Source organism: Mixophyes fleayi, chromosome 11 (genome assembly GCF_038048845.1).
Source record: "Mixophyes fleayi isolate aMixFle1 chromosome 11, aMixFle1.hap1, whole genome shotgun sequence".
In the NCBI taxonomy this organism is placed as follows: Eukaryota; Metazoa; Chordata; class Amphibia; order Anura; family Limnodynastidae; genus Mixophyes; species Mixophyes fleayi.
The window spans coordinates 71496427-71524086 of record NC_134412.1 but is presented as its reverse complement, the minus strand read 5'-3'; the positions used below and the strand labels follow the sequence as shown (position 1 = coordinate 71524086).

The window sequence follows — 27660 nt, the reverse complement described above, 5'->3', positions numbered from 1 at the left end:
TATTCAGGCAGATAGAACGGATAACTAGAATATATAGCTATGATATACAGAAATATATAAATATATTCTATGTATACACACAATACAATATATATGCAATATATTATGTGGAATAGTTGTTCCACATATTACAGAGAACATATCTGTGTAGCAGAACAGAATGCACTATATAGGGAGAGAAAACTCAACAGGATTCACTCAAGACACCAAATATGTCCCTTAAACTTACAAAAGTTCTGAAATAATAAACTATTTTAGTCATAATAAATTTCAGCATCATCTGATTACGTTTTAATAACTATACTTTGCAATCTGGTTTTCAGTCTACATCCTCTATGATTTAGATTGTTAAACAAAAAACAAATTTAGTTCCCGGTAATGTATGGAGACAATGATACATTAGAAAGTCTCTTCTGTGGAGTGGGAATTTGATCCTTTTCGTGCTTCCAGCATCTTCCTTGCTGAATGTGTGCCCTGCAGTGCAGATATAAGATGCCCTTCTTTACAATTATTCTTCCCAATGCAGTCCCTTGAGCGGTGGGATCTAAGCCAAGACATTCAGAAAAGGCTTCACTTGCAACAACAGCACTGTTGCATGTGCACCTTTAACAGGCAGATCACGTTGCACTCCCGATTATCCATTAACCTGATTTGAGCCGCATTTCCTGGAGGTGGCGTTTTGCTGTACTTTTTCCCCTAAGAGCCGTACGTTAAGGAAAGAGAAGTGGAAAGAAATCAGATAGGAGGGAGGACAGAGCCACCATTGCTACCCCCCCCCCCCCCTCTGCTGCTTATCAGCAATTCAGATTGCATGCAAATCCCCCCAACCCTGGTGAAGAAGACCTCACATTGCTCTCTTTGCAGAGTAGCACTAATATCTCCTCCCCCTTCTCCTGGGTGGGTTTGTCTTCTCTCCTAAGTGGAAAGGTTTTCCTTGCTGTAACAGCAGCAGAGCCAGGGGGAAGCCCTTGTATCAGTGCACATTCTGGTGAGCTGCCCTCACCTTCTCCTTCTCTGGTCTTCTTTGCCTTGGATGCTCCTTTCTTCCCTCTGGACATGGGGAGAAGGTGGAGGGTTTCAGCCATGCCTATATGGACTTTAGCAGCACTGGTGGCCGTGTGTTTGGGGATCAGCCGTGGAAACTGTCCTGAGAGAGAGCTACAGAAGAGAGAGGATGAGGCGAATATCGTGCTCACCGGGACAGTGGAGGAGATCCTGAACGTGGACCCGGTGCACCACACCTACTCGTGCAAGGTAATGGGGGCACTGCCAGGGCTTATACGAGTCTGTGGGCCAGGCGGCTCAAACTTCCGAAAACTAGTCAAATCGGTTTATTGGGTGATTCTATCGCTGGCAATTAGTACTGTTATCTAGTGATCAGAGCTTCTACTGTCTATGGACAGCCGCCACATAAATGGGGTCACTGAGGGCATAGGGTTTACCAGCTCATCCAGTTCATTGTCTACAAGCTTTGGCACAGAAGAGGTTAAAGCTCACTGTTTTATGGCTTATTCAGTGTGTTTTTCAATATTCTTTTCAAGGGTTCAAGAGTTTGGTTGAGAAAACAATGATTCTATTTGTATCAGAAAAGTGTGAAGTATACATATACTTGTTGCGTTTCTTGTAGCATGATCCAACATTAAATTTCTGTAACCCCATCCGGGTCTACCTCCCTACTATATTAAACTTAGTTTATTTGTGTAACAGTGATGCAGATGTTAAATACACACAGAATTATTTCTAATTTAATATATACAAATTATGCCCAATCACTTGGTATTCAAAGCATCTTTTCAGCAATGTGTGTCTGTTGCCTGTCAATGCATGGGTTAACATTCTTATCTCTCGCTGCACCCAGGGGCTGACAAGAAATAGTTTGGGACAGTGCTGTGACAATAGCATCATGCCCCCCATACCTTGGACAAGCCTTGTGTTTTCTTTGACTTGAAACCCCCCTCTCGTCTCTTGTTACTTGAGAAACTTCAGTTGATCAGGTGGGGGGATGCAGGGTCAGAAGTCTTGTGGGCAGTTTCTTTATGGCGAGAAATTGTGATGAATTATTCAATAACTAAAACTGTCCTGTGCTGTTACCTAACCAGGGAGACAGATACCTGTACTAAGTAGTGTTAACCCCTTATTCCTATGATGCTTTAATAGTACACACTGATATTCAGAGCATGCAAATATACGTACAGGTAGTATATATCACACACATCAGTAGTTTGTACCTCTGTTTATGATATTTTAAATCCAGATACATAATCAGATGGGGTCATATCGCTTACAAATACAGGCGTTTAAAGGTGGCATTACCTCCTAGCCACTCCTTCCTGACATATTTATATTTAACTCTCTCCTGACCATTTGTATTGGTTCCTATAGTGACAGGCTAAAAATCCAACCATACAATAATTTTTCTCCAAACCTCTTTTAATAGCATTTATATTCTCTCCAAGCACTTAGGAGCAGCGTGAACATGTGTTTTCTGTTGTGATTCTGCAGGGAAGCATATAATTTTGATATTTTTAGATGGCTGAAAATGTAAAGTAAAGGATTTCTGTCAGTAAGATCTTCCCCACACGCAGTCTGCAGTCTGTTATTAAGCTTACAGCACTATACAGAGAAGTGCCCATTTTGTAAATACACCTATTTCAAACCCTCTGCTTTTTCAACACTTGCAGTTATTGAATTCCCAGGCTGGCCCTGAGGCGACTTTTTTTTTCTTTTCTTTTTTTTTCTCCCCTCTTAGTTTTTAAGATTGCAGTTCAGACTCTTGATCATAGCAGAACTCCAGTCTCCAAGATTACAGCGGACTTAACCCATTGTGGCAAGGAAGGAATGTGTCAGTACATGTTTGCCATTTTGGGGATTTTAGCAACTGGAGAGATTTATTGCTTTGCAAACAAGTTTTTTCTTGTCACTAATGCAGGACAACTCAATAGGAAATCTAAGGGGATTTAATGGCTGTTGAGTTATCCTAATGAGTCCCAGGCTAGGGAACAAATTAGACCAGAATTGAGGGTTTTAGTTGTCATCAGGTTTTTCAAAGAAGAGAAGTAAAGGCATTAACTTGAGAAATCTTTGAAGTGGGATATCTAGTATATTGTAGCTCATGCCTTGTAAGCAATGCAAATGCCCTTCCCCTACCGTGGGGCCATGTAGTATTTTAAAATGTTGTGAAGTAAAAAAAAAAGAAACATTTGAAGTAAAACCATCTATATTTGGTAGTGTTCAACACCCATATTAATATTACATATAAGGAACAATTATCTGAATGTGTGTATGTATATGTATATATATATATATATATATATATATATATATATATATATATATATATATATATATATATATATATATATATATATATATATATAATCTCTATCTATCTCTTTAAGAACAATATAATAAGAATGCAGGCCACATGATTTTATTTAAGGCACAAATGGTGGTGACTGCTAACGTCTTTATCATCTACAATAAGTAATGTTGTTGCTATAAATAAATGAATGTTACATTTAGAACTTATGTCTATGCAAATATTTACAAAAAGTATATTTTATCACTTTATTACATGCTCATTAGCTACATGTAATAGTGTAATAGTTGTTATAAAATGCTGACATCACTACCCACTAATTATAGCAATATAATGTACAGTTAATGGTAAATTATATATTCTACAGTGATGCATGATCAGTGTTCTGCAATATTGTTTGCAATAGGGAGGTAACTATAATACATTTACTAAGCAGATACTTGAGATTCCAGAGTTAAGAGAGTGGAAGTGAAAGAAAATTGAGAGTAAAGACAGTGATAAGTGTATTGTTGGGTAAAGGTTAATAGACTGAATAAAGTAGATAACTTTCATTATAATTGTGTCTATAGGTAAGCAATTCTAGTGTGTCATATATCATGGCCCTGTCCTCTCTCTGCTATTTTGTATATGAGTGTGTCGGTAGATATCTTAAATTGGAAGGTGTTATGACATATGCCTGCACGTTAAGTAAATAATAGTAAAACATTGTTTGATGTATGACACAGGTTCTTAAAGGATTTTAATTTCTTCCTATTATGTTACTTTTAATGTACCTATAAAAGTAACAATGGTGTACTGGTAATCACTAATGACAAGCAGTGTGCCTTAGATATCAATGGCACTCCACATTTTATTGGATAACCTATCTCTTAGTGATTTAAAGCAGGACATCAGTGTATACCTTCCCACTCAGGCTTGCATTCACCCACCCTGGAAAATAAAGGTGGGATCCTTTCCTGCAAACCTCAATTTAGCACAATACGGCTGCATGAATTTCTCACACCGTGTAATCTTTAAAATCATGAATTTATACTGTGTTAATGTAGAACCATATTACTGCATATATGATTTTCAGGAATTTATACATGTGTTAATGTTCTCATTTGTAAAGTTTATACAGTGATACCCTGTTCGATTGCAAAATATCACAATCTCAGTTACATCATCATTCCTAGATTACGATGAATAATATAGTTTGTGTTACTAGATATAATGCAGTTCACAAGAAGGATATGTGCACTGTATACAAGTATTTGGCTTGTGTGGCCTTGTGCTATAGAGGTGTGAGGGTGCCCCTAATTCACGGCAAGTGATCTGCACCTGCACTACCCAAACGTTACTCAATACACATATCTAAACTTGATCCAAATCTTCCAGCGATGTCACATTAAATCCCTGTAATACTCGTGCCAAGGGGAACTATTTTAAGGAAAGATAGAGTTGTGTTCATCAGTAACAATTTGTTATAAGCACTTTAATGCTGCCCTCTCCAGCAAGGTATTTTGGCATTTAAAGCAGAGCGGTGTACAACCTGTTTAATATGTTCACATATGTCTTTAGTCTGAGTACACCTAGTAATATCTACTTCATGCCAGAACAGCTTCCAGTGAGCAAGATGGAAAATCTGGTGTCTTGGTGAATCTGTTCTCTTGATGACATTGACATGTGTGTGCTGTCATTGATTACACACTACTGGTATCACCCTGCAAGCTGATCATTCAGTTTGAGCCTGTACCATCTATATCTGTGCTTTTTATGTGGTGACAGATCTGGATAGAAAAGATCAATGATTACCATTTATGGCTAAAATAAGGACCTTGTAATATACTTGTAGTTTGTAATGGTAAATGATGACATATACAGCATATTTCAGGAGCAAGCGGAAGGCTGCTTTGATCTTTTCTCTATATGTCACAATAGAAATGACCCATATAGTGTGCATTTATTCACATGCATGGGCAGTACAAACATTTGTTTTACAAGTTCTTTTTACATTCTATAAAATATAATTTCCGTACACCGTCTCAGATGTCTTAAAGTGTAGGCAGCCATTTTGTGAATTTGCAGGCTCAACCAATATTGTTGAAAATCCCGCCTATCAATATACTATGAGGCCTATTTAGCAAGCTCCTAATGCCCCGAAAACTGACATGTTCAAGGGGCCACCACAAATTTAAGGATCCCCTCTATTTATAACTAGGGTTCTATGGGGACGGCTATTTTTCGTGATTTAACAAGTTCTGAAAATCAAAGACTTTCAGAGCCTGTGGCTGATATCTAAAACCATCTGAATATGGCATCAGCCATTGAAGCCTATGTGGAGAGTATTGCGGTAGAGGGATCTTTGGATCCCTCACCGCATCTTACCTGCTCCCCCCCTCTGATGACAATCGCAAAGGTGGCCAATTTTCGATAGTGACCATAGAAAAGATAGCCGATAGGTGCTGGCCGCGACCGCCGTCTATCGCGACTGGTGTTCCGCCAGAACACTTAATAAATGTTCACAATCTTTCATTCTTTTTCATTGCGTAAAGAATGGAAATGATTGTGCCAAATGAAAACAGTTATTGTTAAATATACTGCTGGGAAACCATATCACTGATATAGGAAGCTCTTAATGAACTTATAGGTTGCACTTTCATGAATACTGACTGATTCTTCCCACAAAATGGTAATGCACAATATTGTACACATTAGCAATACAGAAATTCTCCAGATGAAAAGGGGATGTGGTAACTTTTTTGATTTAAGGTGTGATATTTTAATAGCAGGTTTATGAGTGAGCTTTGGCTCCTTTATTTGTGCTCTTAAATAAACCTTTGCCACGCTCGGCGTAAAACTTATGCCTGTTAGAGCACACACAGGAAACTCCTGATGTAGAGCTGTCCAGTCAAATACGTATCACACTTAGTCACACAAAAAGCTTTTCAGCAATGTTCCTCAGCTGACTTTGTGTAGTCTTCATTCTACTGCATCGCTTTATATTACCCTCACACGCAGCCAGGAGAGCCGGACCAACACAGAACATTACCATGTGTAATATTCAGGAGGAATAGTTTCAGACATTAGTGATAATTAACACATTAACTTGCAAGTCAGCAAGTGAGCATAGTTTAATTTCTGAAATTTACACATCCATATGTATGCAAGAAATAATTAGTATGCCCGTGGCACTGAATTCATTCACAATAGGAAAAAGTTTAAAACGTCACCTGGATAAGTACATCTGTTGCCTACACTCAGTGGAGACTGCCGTTTTGTGGGCTGATAATTAAACGCCTATTGTGATATCATTAGATAATGGATAAACAGCATGAATATTGCTTCAGCCCACAAAATTGCTGCATTCTATTGTATATGTGTAGACAACAGATACACTTAAGAACTGCAGATAAAATATCTCCAATTTTAGCACATAAGATTTTAGTTATTAAGATATTGGATTTGTATGGAAAGGAATTTTTTTTGCAACAAACACGAAGCAGCAATTTTGATCAATATGTCAGCTTTCTGTCAGTCTTGACAAGCTTCTCTTGTTTGGGTGCTATCGCTTATTACAAAACTGGATCCTTGATGGTATATGAAGGTGAAACATACATATGAGGACAGTAATTTATAACCAACTTTTTTTTAATGCGAACTGTTGACCGTTCAAGGGCTGTTATTTGCCAATAAAAGCAAAAATAAATATCAATATAAGCTGTAACATGTTTGAGCCTGTTCATACATGTGTGATCCGGCTTGGTCATGTGTATACCAGCTTCATCATGGTTCAACCTTCTAAACATCCTCAAGGTTCTGAATAGATCAAAAACTTCAGAAGTTCTGGCAAATTTTTTGTACTAATTAAGCAAATGGGTCAGAGAATCGATCAGTTGCTGGTTCAAACAACTCTATTTTCAGTCACAATCTTTATATTGTTGTGCATAAAGGATATATATTGGCTCAGGCCTTTTGGGTGTGTAATTATGGGGTTGTAAACCTCAGTTATACCTCACAACATTTATTAAATATTAAATAAATGTTGTGGCAAATTAAGCCCTGCCCAAGGCACAGTCCCACCAGCAATCCACCCAACACACACATTCCTCAGCCCAACCCACATTTTCAGGAGCCACATTCACTTTCTAGTAGGCCCCGCCTCTTTCAGAGTCTGAAAATCTAGCCTATTGGGAGGTCAACAGGTGCTCATGCACTTTTAATATCAAAGATGTAAAATTGTGATCCATTGGCCCACCCACTTAACTAAAGCAATTTTACCAAAGTATTCTTGTATAAAAGCTTGTACAACCCTCATTTTGCTAAAGCGCACCAGAGACCTTTGGCAGCCAATTTTTGAGATGGACCAATTGATGATAATGTAACTTATCATCTGATTAGGAACCATTGATATCATGACCCATGGTCATGAAGCATTTGTTACTGGTGAATTGTTAAACTGTTTCTCATAACTTCTAACTAATTTCCCTTTTGAACCTACATTTGGTTCTTGTGATTTTGCATTTTGGTGAATTCAAAAATCTTATGTGTATGGACCTCCCTGGACTTGCCAAGATGTGGCTAAACTCCTTGCACATCTACGGAACCGTTAACTTGGAGTGCATAGATGCCAACCTAGAGAAAGAAGCAGGTGTATTGACATTGCAATCCAGCAGACTCTGATTTTGCGCTACACTAAACCATTATTAAAATATGAGGGCCTTTCTTTCATTCAGCATGGGGCAGGGCAGTAAAAGGGTACTTTGTTTGTTCTTTATTACATCCATTTTCTGACACCACTGCTATCTTGTTCAGTACCATCACTGAGCGAAACAAATTCCAAGTATAGCATTATAAATAAGAAATGCATGGTGGAGCCCTAGAGGACAGAGCTTCACTATTCAGTGTCCTTGGCCTAGAAACCGTGCGAGGGATGATGCACCACATTCACTGGATCATATATTGTATCCCTGTCTCATTACTATCCATTGTTTATAAATAGGATCTAAGTGCAGCCTAAAGGCAATTCAGGACTGTGCTCTGATCCAGCTGGCTGTATCTGCTAAGTGTTGTCTTAGTACCACCAGTGTGCTGGGACTGTGGGATAATATGACGGAGCTAATCCGGTGTGAGTCACATATCTGTAACCAGTGTCCTCTTTCACCATACCAGCCCCCTCCTTACTACACACCTGAGTGCTCCTAGAAGCCAGAGTCATTGTCAGTGGTGGCTTCTCTCTCTAGCCTCATAATGTACTGCTACTTTTATATCCTTTCAGTTCTCTTAGGGAACCTGTGCTGGAAAGTTGTCAGGACTAATTAACTCAATGTTCATTATAAACCTTTATGGGAATGTGGAGTGTTTTCATACATGATATGAGCTAGGATTGCTGAGATGCGAGTAACTAGCAGACATAGGATAACTTATGTGACCTTGGGTTATACTGACATGTCATTATATCTAGCTATACCTTAGAAAGCAACATTTGCTTTATTTGTTGCCAGCGGTAGACTTCCTATGAGTGGAACTACACATTCCAGCATGCCCTGACAACTCTTTAACTAGCTAAACGGGAACTAAACGTGGAAAATAGTGGTGTACATTGAATGTCAGAACAGCGCAGTTTATTCTAATGTTGAACACTGAATGTCGCTATATTTCTGTAAATAGCAATCCCACATTCCAAATTAATAGTAAGATAAATGATTACATTTTAGGGAATAATTTCTACCTTAGCAGATGTGTGTTCCATGCAGTTAAGCCATTCAGATCTTGACTCTTTGACAGATATTCGTCCTGTTAGTGAAACCATCACAGAAAGTTCCGTATCGCTGGGGCCTGATAGCGTTGGAAGATGACTGCATATCTACGGACAGATTTCGGTCATCTTCCAACCTTCTTCACAAAAAGCCTTCATTTTGGTAATAGCCATGCATGCGCCTATATCAAGCCAACTACCCAGTATTGCAGCCAGAATAACTCAAGTGGCCTTCAAGAGGAAGCTTATTGTGTGTAGGAAAATAAGCAAACTCCATGATTGCAATTTTTTCTTGGATACCTGCTAGTATGTGTGTATGTTAGTCCTATTTTGTTTTGATGATGACATTTATAAAAATATCTTTAATTGAAAGTAAAATGTGGTATTTCTCCCACTTCATAACTAACTGCTGAAGACCTGTCAGTGGAGTAAAGGCTTTCTATAAAGAACCTGAATAAAACTGGAGAGTTTGTGCGCTATTAACTCGCAGCAACATCACTATTCCTGCGCCTGGGATTGTCTCCACAAATCTGTACAGAGTGTTTTCCACAAGCAAGAAAGATATGTGGAGCACTGCCACTTCTCCTCTTCTACATTCCAGAGTGATGTAAGACAGAGTAGTTTGGTTGCCACTTACAGCATTACGCGTGACAGCTTTCCTAGGCATAGGGCAGACAGCATGCTGGACATATTTACTTGATTATAAGTATTTCAGTTATTTCTAATACATTAATAAGCTCTGTAATCCCCTGGCCTTGATATATTTTAAGGTCCAGCAGTGGGTTAAGTTTATTTTTAATAGGGGCTCTCCTACATGCACTTTTGCTTAATAACTATATATAGAACATAACCAAACTACAACCAGTTTACAAGGTAAATATGTGAACTCTGTAGGGTCAAGTGTCCCCCAAGTATAGCAATCCACTCCTGAGGAAGCTGAGCGTTGGCTTTCAGCACTGAAGAACTCAGTCCACCTGCTTCTATAGAGCTTTGTTGAACACTACAGTTGGCTTTTAGTATACTCCTCGCACTATACACGATTCCAAGTGAGCTGGTTCTAGATGTCAGGTAGTTGGGGGCTTGGATTCAGGGAGGGTGCTTGCCTTATTTGCTATACATGGTAGTTTTTTGGATTGAGGAAGTGTTGCCCGAAAGTGAAAATTAAGAAAAAATACCTGACCTATATAACCCTGTAATACAGTGGTATAACAGATTTCAAGAGTCAATTAACATCATCATTACCGTCTGCTCTCTCATCTAGAAAGGTTCCAGTGGTAAGGGTTTGTTCAGAGGGGGCATGACAGAAAATATTGTAGGATTAGTTTATCTTTAGATTTGTTTGACTGGGATCAGCGCACTTTATTATGTATAGTTCAAAAACTGGGGACACACAGACTGGTAGGAATGTAAGGGGACGGGACTAGAACAACCTGTGTCCAATCTAAACATCTAAAAAGGAAAGCCGGCCACACATGGGGCCTATCACCAGGTTCAATGCCAAAACCCAATATGGTCCAAGGGCTGGGTCACTTCCTCTTCATTGCCCACTGCCTAGAAATGACAGCTCCTGATTGACTCGATCAATTTAGCAGCTGACTGTCATTTTTTTTAGTTCTTTTGAATCTCTTCTCTAATGCTATTGCACATTGTGGCAGAAATTCAATTACCTGCGAGGTGCCACCATGTGTCTCTGGAGCAGTCCACGGAGACAAAGGTCCTCGATGTTTTTTTTTTTTTTTTTTTAATCAATTTTCCGCTCATTTCCCTCTACGTCCCATAGAGATGCGAGGAGAGAATGAGCTAAGATTCTGTACCGTATTGGCCAGCAATGTGCACAGCCGGACATAGAGGCGATGTCCGGCATCTTCTTGTGGCTAATTGAATTCCGCCATGAGTGTAAGTATCGGTCCTCCTGAACTAATGTGGGGGAAAAAAGAAACTTGGAAAACCCCTTTTAAATAATTACATAGTATATTCAGATTTACAGGTTTAGCGCATCATTATCACAAAATTGCAAATTAGTTTTGACTCTATGATGATTCCTGAACAGTATTCAGGGTCAATATGAAATCTTATTACTTGGTTTGAAGTATAATTGGTCTGCATTGTAAATTAATGTAATATCTGCATTGGCACATTTCTACACTGGTACTAAACATTTCCTATCTCCCACCTCTAGATCAGAGTTTGGCGATATTTGAAAGGGCGTGAAATTGTGACGAATGAGATCCTGTTGGATGGAGGGAACAAGGTGATGGTTGGAGGTTTTGGAGATCCCACCATCTGTGACAACCAAGTGTCGACAGGTGACACACGGATATTCTTTGTTAACCCCGCGCCTCGCTTCCTGTGGCCCTCCCACCGCAATGAACTAATGTTAAACTCCAGTCTTATGAGGATAACGCTGAGAAACCTGGAAGAGGTGGAGTCGTGTGTGGAAGGTAAGGACTCGCACTCATTAGTTTCTGCTAGCATTAGAATGCTGCGTTAGATAAACATGCAAAATGCCAACAGTACATCAAACACTACAGGGGAGCAAGTGGAACACATTTCCTGTAGCCCATGGGAACCAATCAGATGGAAGCTTGCATTAGGCTGACTAAATTGTACAGTTTAGAGCTGGTGTCTGATTGGTTATTATAAATTACAGTATATTACTTTATGTATTGTGTTAATAATAATCCCATATGCGGTATGTTACGTTGGGCTAAATGATATTGTGAAGCTTTTAGAAACTGCTGTGCTGTTTGTCTACGTATAGCTATTTAGAGACCTCCACTCTGGCATTGATAAATAGTTGAGGGTGGGGGTTTTGTGATTTTATGAGTGTTATGATATATCGCTCCTCAGTATACAGAATAGCATGGGATATACAAAGAGCTTCATACTTCAGCAATGTAACTAGACCCTGAATTGATTGGCTGCATTATCATCATTGGTCCAATTCACGCAACTACTGCCTCCACTGTGTTTGGGGGATGGTTACAAATGAATTTCAGTTTCTCTGTACCGCAGCTCAGTTGTGCTGCTTAGACCAAGGACCCAGCCCTAAAGCCCCAGATTAATTCAAAATAGACTTAAAAGTTATTTATAGTAACTTATTTCATATATTTCAACTTGTTGTCAGCAGAATATTTTTAATAAACAGACAAGTTCTCTTTTACTATTGATAAAGAGTAATGATATGCTATGTTTCTTTAAATGGCAGAGGCAACTACAGTTTGGTTGTGGAGCTGATCTTGGGGTCTTTTGATAACCTAATAATGTTAAGTTTACACTTATACTCATTTATTTTAAAAATGTGTAAGAAATTTGGTTTTGTGATTCAAATACATAGAGCACATTAGACCTTTTACATGTTAGATTTGTGCATTATTATGTAAGGATAGAACAGGCTGGTTGGAACTCTGTTGACCTTTTGGTAAATAAGTTCATGTGAAGTCTGTTATTGATGGAATCAAGAGATCTGTGAAGGTTCCAGGGGGTCACTCTTTACTGTATAAACTGTTCTGCTATTCTATTCACAGTTGAAATGCATTTGTAATTTAGCTGTTTATGTGGAGTGGACAAGAGCTGTCTTGCTTTGAGTCATTAAGAGGTCATTACTGGAAGCATTTTCTCTACCAGACAGTGCATTGCTAAATTCCCGTTTTACAATTGAGAGCACCTAGTAAAAACCTGGCTTCAGTAGCTGGAAATTAACAATAGTCAGACAACCTGACTTACAGAATCAGGTGGTTTCAGATGCAAGCTGCCTCTGTCCTCAGAAAAATAATTGCGGAAGGAGATGTCTAGCTTCTCCCCGATTGCTCTCCTGGGACAAACCTTAATTCCAACAGTGTCAAAGAGGCTGAATGGCAAAGTTCTTCATTAGCTTCCAATGGCCGTCAACATGTGGTAGTTCATTGCAAATCACTTAGCAGTGGTATGCACAGCAAGGAATATATAATATATGATTTCAAGAGAAGTGTCAGCCCTGGGTTATTACAATAAAATTAGATAGGAGAAACAGTGGTAGCACATATGAAAATCCTCCTTACTGTCAAGAAATTACTTGTTTCCATTATTTTACAGCTACACACAAACAATGGTCACATTGTATCCTCTCTTTAATCTCCCAGCACATTTTTAGTAGCATTTTAATTTGCATAACTTTGTGTTAAAGTGCATTATTTGTTCCAATAAGTGGTTTCTATTGTAGCCCTACTTTTCTGTTGTGTCTTTTCAGTAGGTATTTCCTCTAGTGCTAGTGGCTGCAGTATGCAAATAAGGGGGGGGTGAGATGCATTCAGCAGCATCCTGGGAGAGTAACTGAGTGGCCAATATTATGGTAGAGGAAATTAATTACAGCAGTTATATTTTTTTAACACAGACAACTATATGCCTCCTTATTTCAGGTTTCACCGAAGCATAGTTATGTCTAAAGACAACTGTAGAGTGTTAAAATGAAAGTTTAAGGCTGTTTGTACTAACATAGTAATGACATTGACTGTAGCCATAAAGGCATACTGGTGTCAACGTATATAACAGACTTGTTTAAACCAGTTAAAATTTAAAATTCTAGATACATCTTAATTCAGGTAATGCACTGAGATCTGTTTGGGTGATGTTATCTCAGTTGTCATTAATGAAAACATTAATGGTGTTTAGTGGAGTCAAATTGCCATGTGTTTTTAATATTGGTTCTGCGCACAATATGGCTGCCTCCACTGTGATGTAACGCCTGTATACAACATGCATGCATGCTGTAATTCAGCAGTAATTGCAGATAATCTGTCATTGTCATTGTGTTCGCATACTTTCTCCTACACCTCCTGACCAGTAAATTAAGAGTAAAATAAGCATTTGAGCAGCCACCGCTGGTGTGCACAGCTCGATTTCTAATGATAAATCCATGGGAAATGTGGGGGTAGACCATGTAAAATCTCTTGGAACGCCACATTTTTGTGACTGATCCGAGCTATACATCCCCTAAATATCTTTGTCATAACTCTTTTATCATAATCCATGCATCTGACACAGCTGCAGAATATGTAAGCCATTTATGAACAACTGATATCGACAGTGCTGATTTAAAGGGGCACTACATCCAGATTGCAAGTTGGAGAAGAACGTACACAAGTGTGTGTGTATGTATATGTGTATATATGTATGTGTGTATGTGTAAATATATATATATATATATATATATATATATATATATATATATATATATATATATATATGTGTAATATATATACATTATGTGTGTGTGTGTGTATATGTATGTATATATATATATATATATTATAATACTGCACATATATAAAATGTGCAGCCGCAATGTTCCTCCCTCTATGAGGACTTGTCCCTATCTACCCAGGCAACCAAAGTCCAGATTTATTGAACCAAAAGATACCGACAGGAAGTCATCAACCATAGTACTGTAAAGAAAGATTGTTCCTGTGCCGATTAGCAACAGTTCCACCACTCAGTTCGGCGCAAGATGCTGCATTGTGAGTCCGCAGACACAGCACCTCAATGTTCTGACTCAAATCTCCACTCATTTTCCCTCTCGTCCCGTAGAGGTCACAGAAAAATGATTGGAGATTCCTTACCGTAATGGGTGGAAAGATGCGTATCCAAACATGGAGGTGATGTTCAGCGGCACCTCACACTGAACTGAATCATTTACTATGACTCTTCTGTACATACAATAATAACCTCCCACCTGACGATTCATGACATGAGCAGAGTGTCAGTCGTAGCAGAATGTGCCCTATACATCTGTCTCAGGGGTTGCTACAACTAGGAATATCACTGCGGTGTGATACTGTTTATGGCTGCAAGCATTGGGTGCGCGTAGACGTCAAACACATTACCATACCAACCAAATCAACTCAATGCTCTGACTTTTCAAATGACTACAATTCTGTGAGTAATTCAGTTTTCTTCTTCTCAAACAATTTTTTTTGTCATATTTGCCAAAAGGGTTATTGAAGAATGTACTTATATATCCAGAGAAAGATCTCACAGACTGACATTATTCTTTCTAAACGTCCCATTGTCATTGCAAATAGTCATTTCACATAGCCAGTTTCCAGATTGTGCTCTTAATAGTGTAATCTCTGAATGCTCGCCAAATGATAACTAGTTATGGAAAACACATCAGCTGGGTACTTATTCTTACTAGCAGGCATGACTACATTCATATATTAGATTCCCTTTTTAATATAATAATGGTTTTTATTTTAAATTTTTAAAAGCATTCTTATTTACTGTACAAAGCAACCATTTTCAATAGTGTGAGGTGAACTAAATGAAATAAAGTAAAAAAAGGTCCATGTTTAGAAAATGAAAGCAAAAGACTTTATTTTTTTATTTTTTTTACAACAGATGGTATTCACATGCTTAGTGACCTAAGCATAGCCTTACCGCACAACATAAACAATATGGCTTTTATCCTCAACTGAGAAATTTTTGGGGAAAGGAATTGAAAGCATTCATTATATGTTCCTTTTGGCTAAGTGTGCCTCCATAACCGCTGGTTATGTAGAGTCCGATAGCGAACGTTCACACAGCTGTTTCAGTCTTATTAGATATCATGATTGTAATATATAGAACAATGGTTTCTACAGTGTAGGACAAAGGAGAAACCAGTTAGGGGAAAATGAGAGAGAAAAATACCTTTCATATTTAGTGTGACCTCAGAACGAAGGTCATAGACCAGGGGATATATAACACTATTATGCCTCCGCATTGTATTTACATAATAGCTTTAACATATTATCCAAAACACATAGGTGTCAGATCTGGATGAATTGTAATTAATCACAAACTATAATATAAATATGGGACTGCTCTTAGTACAGTTCCTTTCTGGAAGGAATTCTAATGTAATGTCAAATCACTTTACTTAGAGACTAGTAATCTAATATAAATTATTTAGGAATGAATTTATAAAAAATTAAATAAGTAATATTTGGCTATTCTTCCCTATAATGTATTTTATCTTCTGCCACAACTTTCCTGTCAGTCTTGCTGAGGTTGGATAATATTCCCACAATACGATAGCCGGGCGGCGTGGCCTTCTGGCAAGGTGGTATGATGTCACAGGGGCGGATCTAGAAGTTTATTTTACGGGGGGGGGGGGAGGGGGGCAATTTGCCCCCTGCAATAGATAAGTGGCGGGGGTGGCTTACTGATGCAAATATCGCGTCATCTTAGTTCCGCCCCCTGCTGTAATTGGCCAAAAGGAGCAGGGCCAAAATGATGCGATTCATCAAGCCCCACCCCCGCACGCCCACCTCCCCCGGGATCTCCCTAAAGCCAACGAGGAAAAGTTGGCAAGTATGGTGTACGTATTCAAATCTTTTTTGTGATGTTACAGTCCCTTTATGGGATGCCCTGGAAAGTTGGGGCATGGCTTGGCTCTTATTGTGGGATTTAGTTTACAGATTTACCTTTTTAAGCCTTTTCAAGGACATAAGAAAAAGATAAGAAAAAACTTGTTTGGGTGTGGGTACAGCGCATTCCTGTCTGTCATATACCTACTACACCCATTGTTTATACTTACTGGTTAAGAGTGGTGATAGTTAATTAAATGAATTAACCCCAGCTGTATTGCAGATCTTCTGTTAGTATTTGAGCAATTTGTAGACACTGTTCTAGAGATCTCCAGTATATGTATATATATATATATATATATATATATATATATTAGTGTTACATGTATGAATCTGTCTGTAATGACATTCAGTTTATTGGCGGCCTACAATCCCCCAGAATCCCATAGAAACACTTTCTCATTTGATTTTTCCTGCCTTCAGGGGAGTGTCATTATTAGACGTCTTATTTTTCCATTTACCAATGAGGGTGATAAGCAGAGTAAGAGGCTAACCATGGACATTTTCCTCGGTGGTGACTTATATATGTCTGCGTCGCTCAAACAGCCAGTAAAGTCACTTAAGAACATTAATATATATTAAACTGTGTATGTTACTGAAATAAATTATATACTAGGAAGGTCTGATGGTTTTAAACTTAATCACATATTTGATCTCTGAAAAACCCAAACATTAATCCTTCCACTTCTCAATGAGGCTTAAAGAACATTAGTTACATATACAAAATAGAGGAATGCCGGTAATTGTACAAACACAATTTATATGGGCAATCATTTCTTATATCCTACAAGTATCTGCATAATATGATTGGCATAATAGCTATGTGACCCATCGAGGCTTGAGCCTAGAGAGATTACAGAGATCAAGAAACTGACCAATACGGTATTTATTGAATATTCTGTACTAGAAAGTGTATCTAAACAGTGGCACAGGATAATTGTTATATTTGCAAAAAAATCGACACATTTGGGGCCTTTAACCTCCAAAAATATCCTTTTAAATGTGAATAAAAATCATTGAAAGCAGAATAAATGTGCTATAATATAGTAACATATTATCATTTATTAGTTTACACTGGACTGCTACAAGCCTGATTTTGTTCAATAATATGAAAAGCCCCATCCTATAAGGTCTGGGCATAAAGGTTCCTTTAGATATTACCTTTATTGCAGTGGGAGGGTGTAGTAAAATTTTACAGCTGAAATGCATTTTTTCATAGCATATGTGGTTTTTATATTATTCTCTTATATCTTTTTGTTTGCTGAGATTATGTTCTACAACTAGCCTCAAACATTGCAATAAGCACATAAGGAATATTTAACGTAAGCAAAGAAGACAGAAGCGTAAATAGGAAGTCTTTACCCTATAGGACTCTGTATTTTATGTGAGACGTGGGAAGTGACAGAAACGGCACACTACGGCTTAAGTGCATTACCTGTGGTGTGCTTAAGGCTCTGCTGTAGTCTGTGACAAACACTGCATAAATGGAATTAAGGCTCCTACAGTGCGCTGCCGGCGAGATCCAAATATGGGTTAGCGGTGCACTATTCTTAGAGCGTTATCTGATGGCAGTACTAGCTACTTTTACTTTTAAGTATGATTTAAAAATTGCTAATGCAATCTAACTATAACTGCTCCACAGGGAGCATCATCTGATGTGATTGTGCCACAGTCGAATGGGAAATTGGTATCCAACTCGCATTATATTTCCAGATCTCAACCAGGGAATGAGATAACCCCATTAAAACATTGCGAAGAGTTAGGGAGAGTTGAAGCTGCAGTGCTTCTTCTTTATATCTCTCCTCGTTGTAATGTCACACTCACTTACCATATATTATATATTTAAGTATATAATATAAGTATATTGTCCTCAAATAAATATATTCACCCAGTTTTGGCCTGTGTTTTATACTGGTGTTATAAACAGTGCAGCGTACTCTCTAGGGACAATATGAAAATAACACGATAGAGAACAGAAATCTGCTATTTACAGGGCAGTCCTTTCAGTCAATGCTATAGTCATACCTCTCAACCACAAATCGTTATCGCCCAACCCTACGTCAGAGGAATGTGGAGGGTTGAGTATGATTTATGTCCCGTTTTATTTAAAACAGATTATACATGCGTGACACACCATAAACACCAATGTTCATGCTGGTTCTTGAGAATGGATAGGCAGCATTTTCATCAATTTTGGTTCAGTAATAAAATGGCTGCCTCCACTGTGCAGAGGCGACAATACATTTTAACAGTCAGTATAAAGTAAACACCTCTTGATGAGGTCATTAAGATCACCTCTTACAAGTTTTGTATTCTGCCTGACAGTGAAATAATCTTTCCACATACAGAGAGATAAGGTAAACTGTTGATTGCTTGTTGATGTCCTTTCCATTTTCTCTATTGCACATGGTTATAAACTGAACAGATACAGTGCATATGAATGACTATGATTATGAATGATTGTATCACTATGAATATGAATGCACCATCTTAATCTCCCTAGATCACCTATTACCACTATCTACACAGCTAACACAAGACAACAACCCTCTGACCAACATTGCTACACACACAGCCCACCCAATACTTTTACCTTTGCATTCTAGCTGGTCCACTGTGCAATATGATGTAGCACATGCCCTTGTGTTTCAAACTCCCATTGTCCTATAGACTGTAAGTTTGCAAGCAGGGTTCTCTTACCTCTCTGTCTGTATGTATTACCTAGTATTGTCTTATTAATGTTTGTTCCCAATTGTAAAGCACTACGGAATTTGCAGGCACTATATAAATAAATGTTGATGATGGTACAATAATTGGGCTGGCTGCACAGTACAGTGCCACCATCATATCTAGTTGATGCAATACCTAACTTGATTTTAAGTCACTGCAGACCTAGGACTCACTGCAGACTAAATACAAGCAAAGATGTATATTATAGCACTATTTATATAAGTTGGAACACACCGACCCACATGTGTTCATAGATAAACACCGACATTGCAGAACTGTGATTCACCTGACATAAAAAATGACAGACTTTTTACTGGGCTGTACTTGTATTATTAGTTAATGATTTAACAGTTATGGCCTCTGTAAGAGAATGGTAAACAGATGTAATTGATAACGTCCTCTCTCTCTCTCTCTCTCTCTTCCCACACACTTCAGCATTGCAGAATGTGATATATCCATTTGTTACACTAACCTCTCAGATCTTTATCATGTGTGTGAGTATGTCAGCTTTCACTTTGATCGCGGTACTACCCAAAAACAAACATAGGATCAGTGTATTTGGAAGGGGGGAAGGGACCAGTAGGATATGCATGCTGAACTCATTACCAGGGTTAAGCCTGAAATGACCCAGGACTCCTACAAAAAACAACAGCTACCAGTAAGTAAAACTTAATACCAAATAGCATCTGTGCAGTGACAATAAACACTGCACTCTAAGAAATCCAGTACCAGCCAATACAGATGTGAATCGCCATGGGCCATTGGATTAGGAAATGGAAAACATTGGACTTAAAGTCTTACATAAACACAATCCATATAGGGAAATTACACATAACTTAAAAAAAAAATTGCACTAGTGTTTTAACATGTTAATGTTGTTTTATTTATGTCATAATGATTATAAATTTAGTAAATATAATGAATGTAACAATTATATTGACACAGTCCAGTGGTAGGTTATTAGCTGGTATATGTGTGTTTGTGTGCTTGTGGATGGGATAAACTCCACTGGGCCAGGGACTGGTTGGCTGACTGTGTAGCACTGCAGGATATTTTTATGTTAAAGAAATAAAATAATGATTATAATGCCAATATTAGAGGTCATAGGTTTGGAAATGTATGTCTGCATTGAGCTGAACAAGTTAGGCTAGGTATACACTGAAGAATTGTTATCTTAAACGATTGTACCTATCATCATCATTTATTTATATAGCACCAACATATTCCGTAGTGCTTTACAATTGAAGACAAACATAGTAAACTAAAACAAACTGGGTAAAACAGACAAAGAGGTGAGAAGGCCCTGCTCACAAGCGTACAATCTATTGACTGAAAGTCTGATCAGTCTGACTTCATCCATGCACACTGACACATTTACCTTAACATTTTACCTTCAGATCTGTGCTCTTCATCTGGTCCTCTAGTATTCAGGGAATGATGGCACAATATTCATTTATTCATTAGTGTCACATTGTCACACTAATTAAAACCTCCTTGCAATAGCTATGTACATGTCCTTACAAATTTCGTTCGCTTTTTTGACTCTGAAACGAAACATTCTGTCTCAGAAGGAACAAATGAATCATTTCTTCTACAGCATCTCTACATTTATTCACCTGGACATTCATTGCTAGCATCAGCCGAAAAGAGCCCGACTCTTTAAACTCTATGGAGGTCGTGAGAATGAGTGCATATACACTACGTGATTGGTCGGAAAATATTAAACAGTACGACCAACCAAATGAGCAGACAATTTACACTTTGGAACGACTTTCAACTATCGTGTCACTATACACACTGACCCGAGTTCCGACTGAACGGTTGTATGTCGGCTGATTTGTCCGATTTATTGGACGGAATCACTTCAGTGTGTACCTAACCTTACTCTCTGTTAAGTTGCCAAATACAATCAAGATTACCATTGCCACTGTGCAGAACAGCCATGTTGCAGAGCATTGCAATTCCAACTTAAATGACGACCACAAACATACAGTTACAGGGGTTAAAGGACCAGTTTTCCACCATACCAATATCATTGAATTTTGATCAGGAATGACAGACGCACACTGTACAACAGTTAATCAGTTTGGTATGGGGAAGCTGTGTGTTCTTGCATGAGATTTCCCAGTTCGTAGATAAGGACAGACAATGTGACACAGCGATACCTCCCAACCTACCCTCTTCTGGAGAGCTTTCTTTGCTCCTCTTTCCCTCCATATTCTTCCTTTTGGGTCTTATAGAATAGACTTGTAGGGATAAACTGATTCAGTGATTCCTAAAAAATGTGTGCATGATTCTACATGAGTTATTAATATATTCATCACATCCTGTGGGGTGTTTTAGCTGAGCATTATGATAATTTTGACCTTTTGCTGTTATGTATATGATTCAACCTCCTCTATAACCCAAATCACCGAGCCCCTAGTCAGCACATGCTCCGTTGAGACGTAGTTCTATTTGCCAAAGGATGAATGACATGAGTTGATGATCAGTAACACGACTTCTGCCTCACCATAGTGAGAAAAGTGCACAGCACATGTGAATTGTTAGCACACTGCTAGAACAGTGCTCCTTGTGAAATCCTATTGACACCTTCCTGTTACCCTCTGTTGTCTGCTGCCAAGTCAAACCTGGTTAAGGAATCCACTTTCCCATGGTGTTTACCAGCCCTGCGCTCCATCACTTGCTGCCTTCACTTCCAAATCAAGACACGGGACATGTGTTTCCTATCCTGTCCTGTCTAAGTCCACGTACTGTTTGTGCTTCTGTTCTCCATCAAAATGACAAAACACTTTGTGCTTGTTAGGATTTGGGCTGACTAGTAACACTAGCGTTTTATTGCAGATGAATAATTAATGATTGACTGTATGTAGTGTAACACAGCTTTGCAGCTTAAAGGACTACAATTTCCTATGTCATTTTAAGCAATTATTTTGCTATCAATCATAAAACCATATAACAAATGTTGTATTTCTTGTCACTGCCTCCCCTCACCTCTCCCCCATATGCGGGGAACATGATTGAATATGGAAACTTAACCAGTGCAGTATGTAACTTTAGAATACTAAAATTAGGAGATGCAATATTTGTTTGTCTTGTTTAACATATCCTAATTCCTACAGTCGCTTTTTCCTTGAATACACGTGCATTGATATTAAACATTCAACGGACCTGCCGATGAGATAATGGCCCAGTGTCCTCTATTTGTAACTGGTCCGATATAAACAAACTTTCTGATAAGTGTATGTTTTGCGACAATTCTGGCGTTGCCTGCAGCATTCATCGATGACGTTAATTAAAATTTAAATACATCCTCATTTTGTATCATCCTGAATATTTGTGCTTTGTCAGGTTTACAATCATGTTATGGTAAGCTCAGTTTTATGTTCGTTTAAAACGGAACTGGCAAGGTGTGGGATGTGCTACCAAAGTTTGTGCCTCTCAGGCCACAGTTCATAGGGTAGGTGGAGTTAATCCAAGGAAAAGAAAGATGTGTACAAACGTTCCAGCGATTGTCTATCTACTGTTCCTATAATTCTTTCTAATTGGTACTGAGCCACAAGAAGACATGGGGATCGCTTCCTCTCTTCTTTTAGAATTACGAAGACTGTTTTTCAATTCTCTAGAAACAGGATGGAAGTGTTAAAAGACCACAAACCCTAATTCTAATCACCACCAATTTATTTTTAATTCTGTCCACAGTCGGAAACATTTCTGCAGGTATTTGAACATAGTCATAAATGTCATAGCATCTTGAATTATGAAGACATGTTTTTGTATCATAGTGCTCAGATGGGGCAGGCCGAGTGCAAAATATCTGATAAGCTTTCAGGACTGGTAAATCAGAGCTGCCTTTAGCTTCTTACTTCCCACTGGATAGGACATACACTGCCCATAGTGCTGCCGGCTAGATCACCTTTGAAAACTAAGAGTGGAAAACTTCTAGCTGCATACTGGTGTTGAATGAGCAATCTTTCATGTATAAAGTCCTATATACTGAGGACATTCTCTTGTCCTGTCACTTGGTGCTCCCCCCATGGATTATTCTTCTGCAGGTCAGTGGAGTGTTAACCAGATGCTGCTTTGTGAGCCTAGATGTGAGCAGTCTGGGAACTTCTGCAACAAACAGTAATATACTACAGCAACTTTCTCCCCATGCGATATCGTTAACCATTTTACTAACGACTGAAAGTCCCAATCAGCATACCGATTCATGTGTACACTATACAAGATATACCTTCAGATCTGTGCTCTTCATCTGTATTAACCATCGGCTTAAAAGATGGTGACTCTGTAAACTCTATAGAAACCTGCCTACACAGCTGGTCATGAGTGCATACACACTGCAGGATTGGAACAACATCATTCCATTGTTTTATAGAGATTTTTAGTCCGTTTATAAAATTAAATGAAACAATACAATGTGCTTTAGAACGTTAAAACATGATCGCTGGAGCGTACACACTAATGCGGACCTAATGGTCCTTTATCATGTGATTGGCTAGATAATCGGATGAAAAACCTGTAGGGTGTACCCAGCCTTAGATATGGCAATGTAATCTCATCTGTGTACTAGTTTCACAGAGTTCTGGTGAACAGTAGAAAAAAGTATGCTTAAAATAGCGCTGCATGCCCACTTTTTTCAGGAGAGAAAAGTTGTAGGTGTCAAAGTATCAATGTATTTAAAACATTAAAATATACAAATTCATGAAGTGAAGGCAGTGCTGATGTTCCCTTACTTCCATGACATAATTAAAACATAAAGGAGAATAAATAACAATTATAAATATTGATAGTAGGTAAAAGTTTTCTGCTGTGCACATCCCCATTTCAGACCACTGTCCTGCAAATAGTTGCATGAAAGCACTTCCTAAAAGCAGAAAGGGATCAGGAACCTGTGTATGTTTAAGGCATTTAAATAGGAACACTTACATATAATGAAACGCACTGTACATTTCTCGCGGTTTGTAAGTAGACTTTAAAGGCATTGCCACTTATCTTTAGTTTTGACAGAATTTTGAAATGTTAATTGTGTATTTCTAAATGGTCGTCGTCACTCTTTATTATAAAGAAAATATTTTATGTTCACTGGCCCTGAAGACAGCATCCATATTCAGAAGAGGATAGTCAAACCACAAGCCACTAAATTGGATAGACACCTCAATATAGCATGCAGCGCCTTCTCTTGTAGACACATGTCAAGTCGCCCTCATTTACGCTGCAACCAATTAGACGAAATGACTGGCTGCTATTGTCTGGGTGTGTTTAGCAAGGAAAATTGCTGTTTAATTTATACAAAGCTTTGTTTTTATTTTAGTTTTCTTCGTGCTAAGAATAATGGACTAAGTATCACTGTGTCCTGACCGTAGCCATTACAACACACAGCCGCTCTGTCAAATTGCTCTTTCTAAACATCTTGTGTCACAGAATAATGATATCATTGGTAACAAAAACACACTGTATGAAAACATTTCCCCAACCAACAGTTTGTTTGTGTAATGTGTAATTAGGACTGTGTGGTAATTTACATCTCTTGATTATGAAAAATGGACTTTTGTATGTAAGGACTGTCTGCTGCAAGCTGGCACACGGAACTCATTAATATTTATTAGGTCAATCTTTGGATATTTGTAGTTACACTGTTCACATAAGTGGATACATTTGAGTGGATTTTACTTTTCAGTCAATAGAATTGCCCTTAATAATATATATTTCTAGGCCCTGGTTACCTGCAGCTTTGCAGCTCTTGTGGAAGTCCAAGTCGTAACAGAGCTGGCTGGAACGTGTAGTTTTGCACCAGCTGGAGAGCCACATTTTACCTATTTGTGCTTTATAGGATCATATAAGTTGCAGTTTTAATGTACTGTATTCCTGCTGGAGGTTTTACTTACCAGCAAGCGCACGTTCCTTTGGCTGTCAGGGCATGCTGGGACTTGTAGGTGTTCGATGGTTGGGAACCGTCAGTTGCCTGAGCTTTGTAATGTCAAATAGGATGCTTCTTTTTCTGCTTCTAGGGATTGTCCTAAGTGGACAGCATCTGCATTTAAATGGGGACATTATAAAAAAATGGTTAGGAACATCGCTGACAAGGTCATCTACAGTTCAAAACCAATAGCATTTCATCATCATCATAATCACCATCACCATTTATTTATATAGCGCCACTGATTCCGCAGCGCTGTACAGAGAACTAGCTCACATCAGTCCCTGCCCCTTTGTGTTAGGGAATTTAGACTGTAAGCTCCAGACACACACACACGGAGAGACTAGAGACTAGGGTCAATTTTGATAGCCGCCAATTAACCTACCAGTATGTTTTTGGAGTGTGGGAGGAAACCGGAGCACCCGGAGGAAACCCACGCAAACCGGAGGAACCCTATACAAACTCCACACAGTTGGGAATTGAACTCATGACCCCAGTGCTGTGAGGCAGAAGTGCTGACCACTTAGCCACCGTGCTGCCCCAACATCCTTTTACCATGAATACTCAGTGAGACACACCGACATAAGTCATTTTGCGCAGGAAGTGATATTTTTTGGAATATTCAATTTAAACTTATAAAAAGTTTGATTTTACTCTTTGTCCTGATGCACCTGATATAGGTATGCTGGGGATATATTTTAATAATAGACTAAATTGGCTTATGGACAGCAGAGCCACGCCTGTCTCTGTCCCCCATTTATCCCTCTCAGGCTACCACCAGGCATCACTGCAGCTCTTGGCCGCTGGTGAGTGTTGGGCCATGTGCTTGGCATTACTGGGCACTAGGGGGTACACAGTAATTTGGTACTGGAAACTAACTTGTGTATGGCTCTCAGGGCTTCAATGTGTTTGGTAAATGGGGGCTGCAATCTCTTGGGCACTAAGGGGGTATAAATGTATTGACGTTGCAAGAATATAATATACACATTTTGGCACTACTGGGTATAATATACTTGCCATTGGTAGGTATGTATTGACAGTACAGTGTGTTAGCACTGCCAGACACTGGGGCTATTTAATTGGCTCTTCTAATATGCTTGTCATTGCTAGCTATGCTATGCAGTGAAAGAATACTTAAGAAAATAAGATAAACACAAAGGCTGTTTGGATAAACACACCTAGTATGTCATTTTATGTTGCTCAACTTTTGAACACAAAAATAATAAATACTGGTGGTAATATTGATAGTAAATACCCATGTTTTGCTCAAAAGAAAGAGATCTGTCGATATTGTTTTCAAAATAAGTAATTACTGGTATTAGTTGAATGTCCTTTTAAAGGATTACTAAAATCCCCAGCCACAAATGCTCCTAATGTTGAATATAAGAGTAACTCTGGAAAGGACCAATTTGTTACTCACATAAGTAAAGTAAAATATTTTTATTACCACTGTGATATAGGAACCTGTTTGGAAAGCAACAGGAGATTAAAGCCGAAACAAGCTTCTGTACCTTGTAAATAAAATATGAGGCAGAGCTTCATCTGAGCCCTGTGTATTTGTTATTTGAACAAATATATAACCTTATATTTTATTTATCACTAGTATAGCCCTGCAGTTTCCACTTGTTATGTAAACATGTATTGTTACCATTTAGAACACTTGTTGAGTTTCTCTGTCTTCCTGGAGGGGTGTTGCGCTCATGTATCTAACTCTCAGGTTAAATTACTCTGCGACTTGTGTTACATTTTAATAGACAAATACAATATATATTATACAACACATAAAAAGCAACACGTTGATGACTGCTGCGTCTTTGTTAGTAGTAACAACATGTAAAATACTATTCTTCTTTTTTTCTACACAAGACCTTATTTGTGAGCACAGAATCCTTTGCAGCATGGTTAGATGAGTCTTTATTAAAAATATATTTGTCTCTGCAGAAAAGCCAATGAATGGCTTTAATCGTCTCTAGCGCAAACTACAGAAGTCTAAAGGATGAGTGGTGGCACAAGCACCCAACATCCTATATATGTCATAGAAAATGAAGACGGGCTGGAGGTAATGACTGGCAATGGATGACTGGAGAAGGAAATAATGTCAGTGTCCCAAATATATTTTATTCCATTCCCGATGGGTCCTTTCTCAGCTCCATGTTTGCTCAGCCAAATCCATTATATCCTTCTTCCTACCAATTTGTTCTAGTTGTTCACCGAACAGCCAGATTGCAGTGAAGAGCATGGTATCTGCTTCCATCTGAACTGGACCAGGTTTGATCTGGTGTTCCGGAACACCGATCGATGACCTTACTCATGCCCCTTTGGGGGTAATTGTTCCACTTGATTCTCTAACATCCGGGATCCAGTACAATTGGACCAGTATTTGCTCAGATTCGGTGAGCCCAGATATCGTACAGTTGTCGGTCAGTTGGGTAGACTTGCCCAACCAGAATCTTGCTGAATGATGGTAGCTTGATTCCTCCCTCTCTACATTCTTGACATTACCATTGCTTTCTACCGAAAGAGCTTGATAAATACCCACTATCACTTATCTTTAGTGATTTGTAAA

At 38.5% G+C, this 27660-nt stretch overlaps 1 protein-coding gene across 11 annotated transcripts in view; it reads left to right on the top strand.

Annotated features, from left to right (window-relative positions):
* Positions 1 to 896: 896 nt before the first annotated feature.
* Positions 897 to 27660, top strand: part of AGRN (agrin) — a 434643-nt gene continuing 407879 nt past the window's right edge. For 5 of the 11 annotated variants that reach the window (XM_075191541.1, XM_075191543.1, XM_075191540.1 and 2 more), the window contains exons 1-2: positions 898 to 1254; positions 11236 to 11497. In XM_075191541.1, coding sequence (XP_075047642.1) covers positions 1057 to 1254; positions 11236 to 11497 — 460 coding nt within the window. In that variant the 5' untranslated portion in view covers positions 898 to 1056. Of the gene's footprint in view, positions 1255 to 11235; positions 11498 to 27660 lie in introns of all 11 variants that reach the window. The other 6 variants (XR_012680036.1, XM_075191538.1, XM_075191546.1 and 3 more) reach the window with 3 other exon arrangements.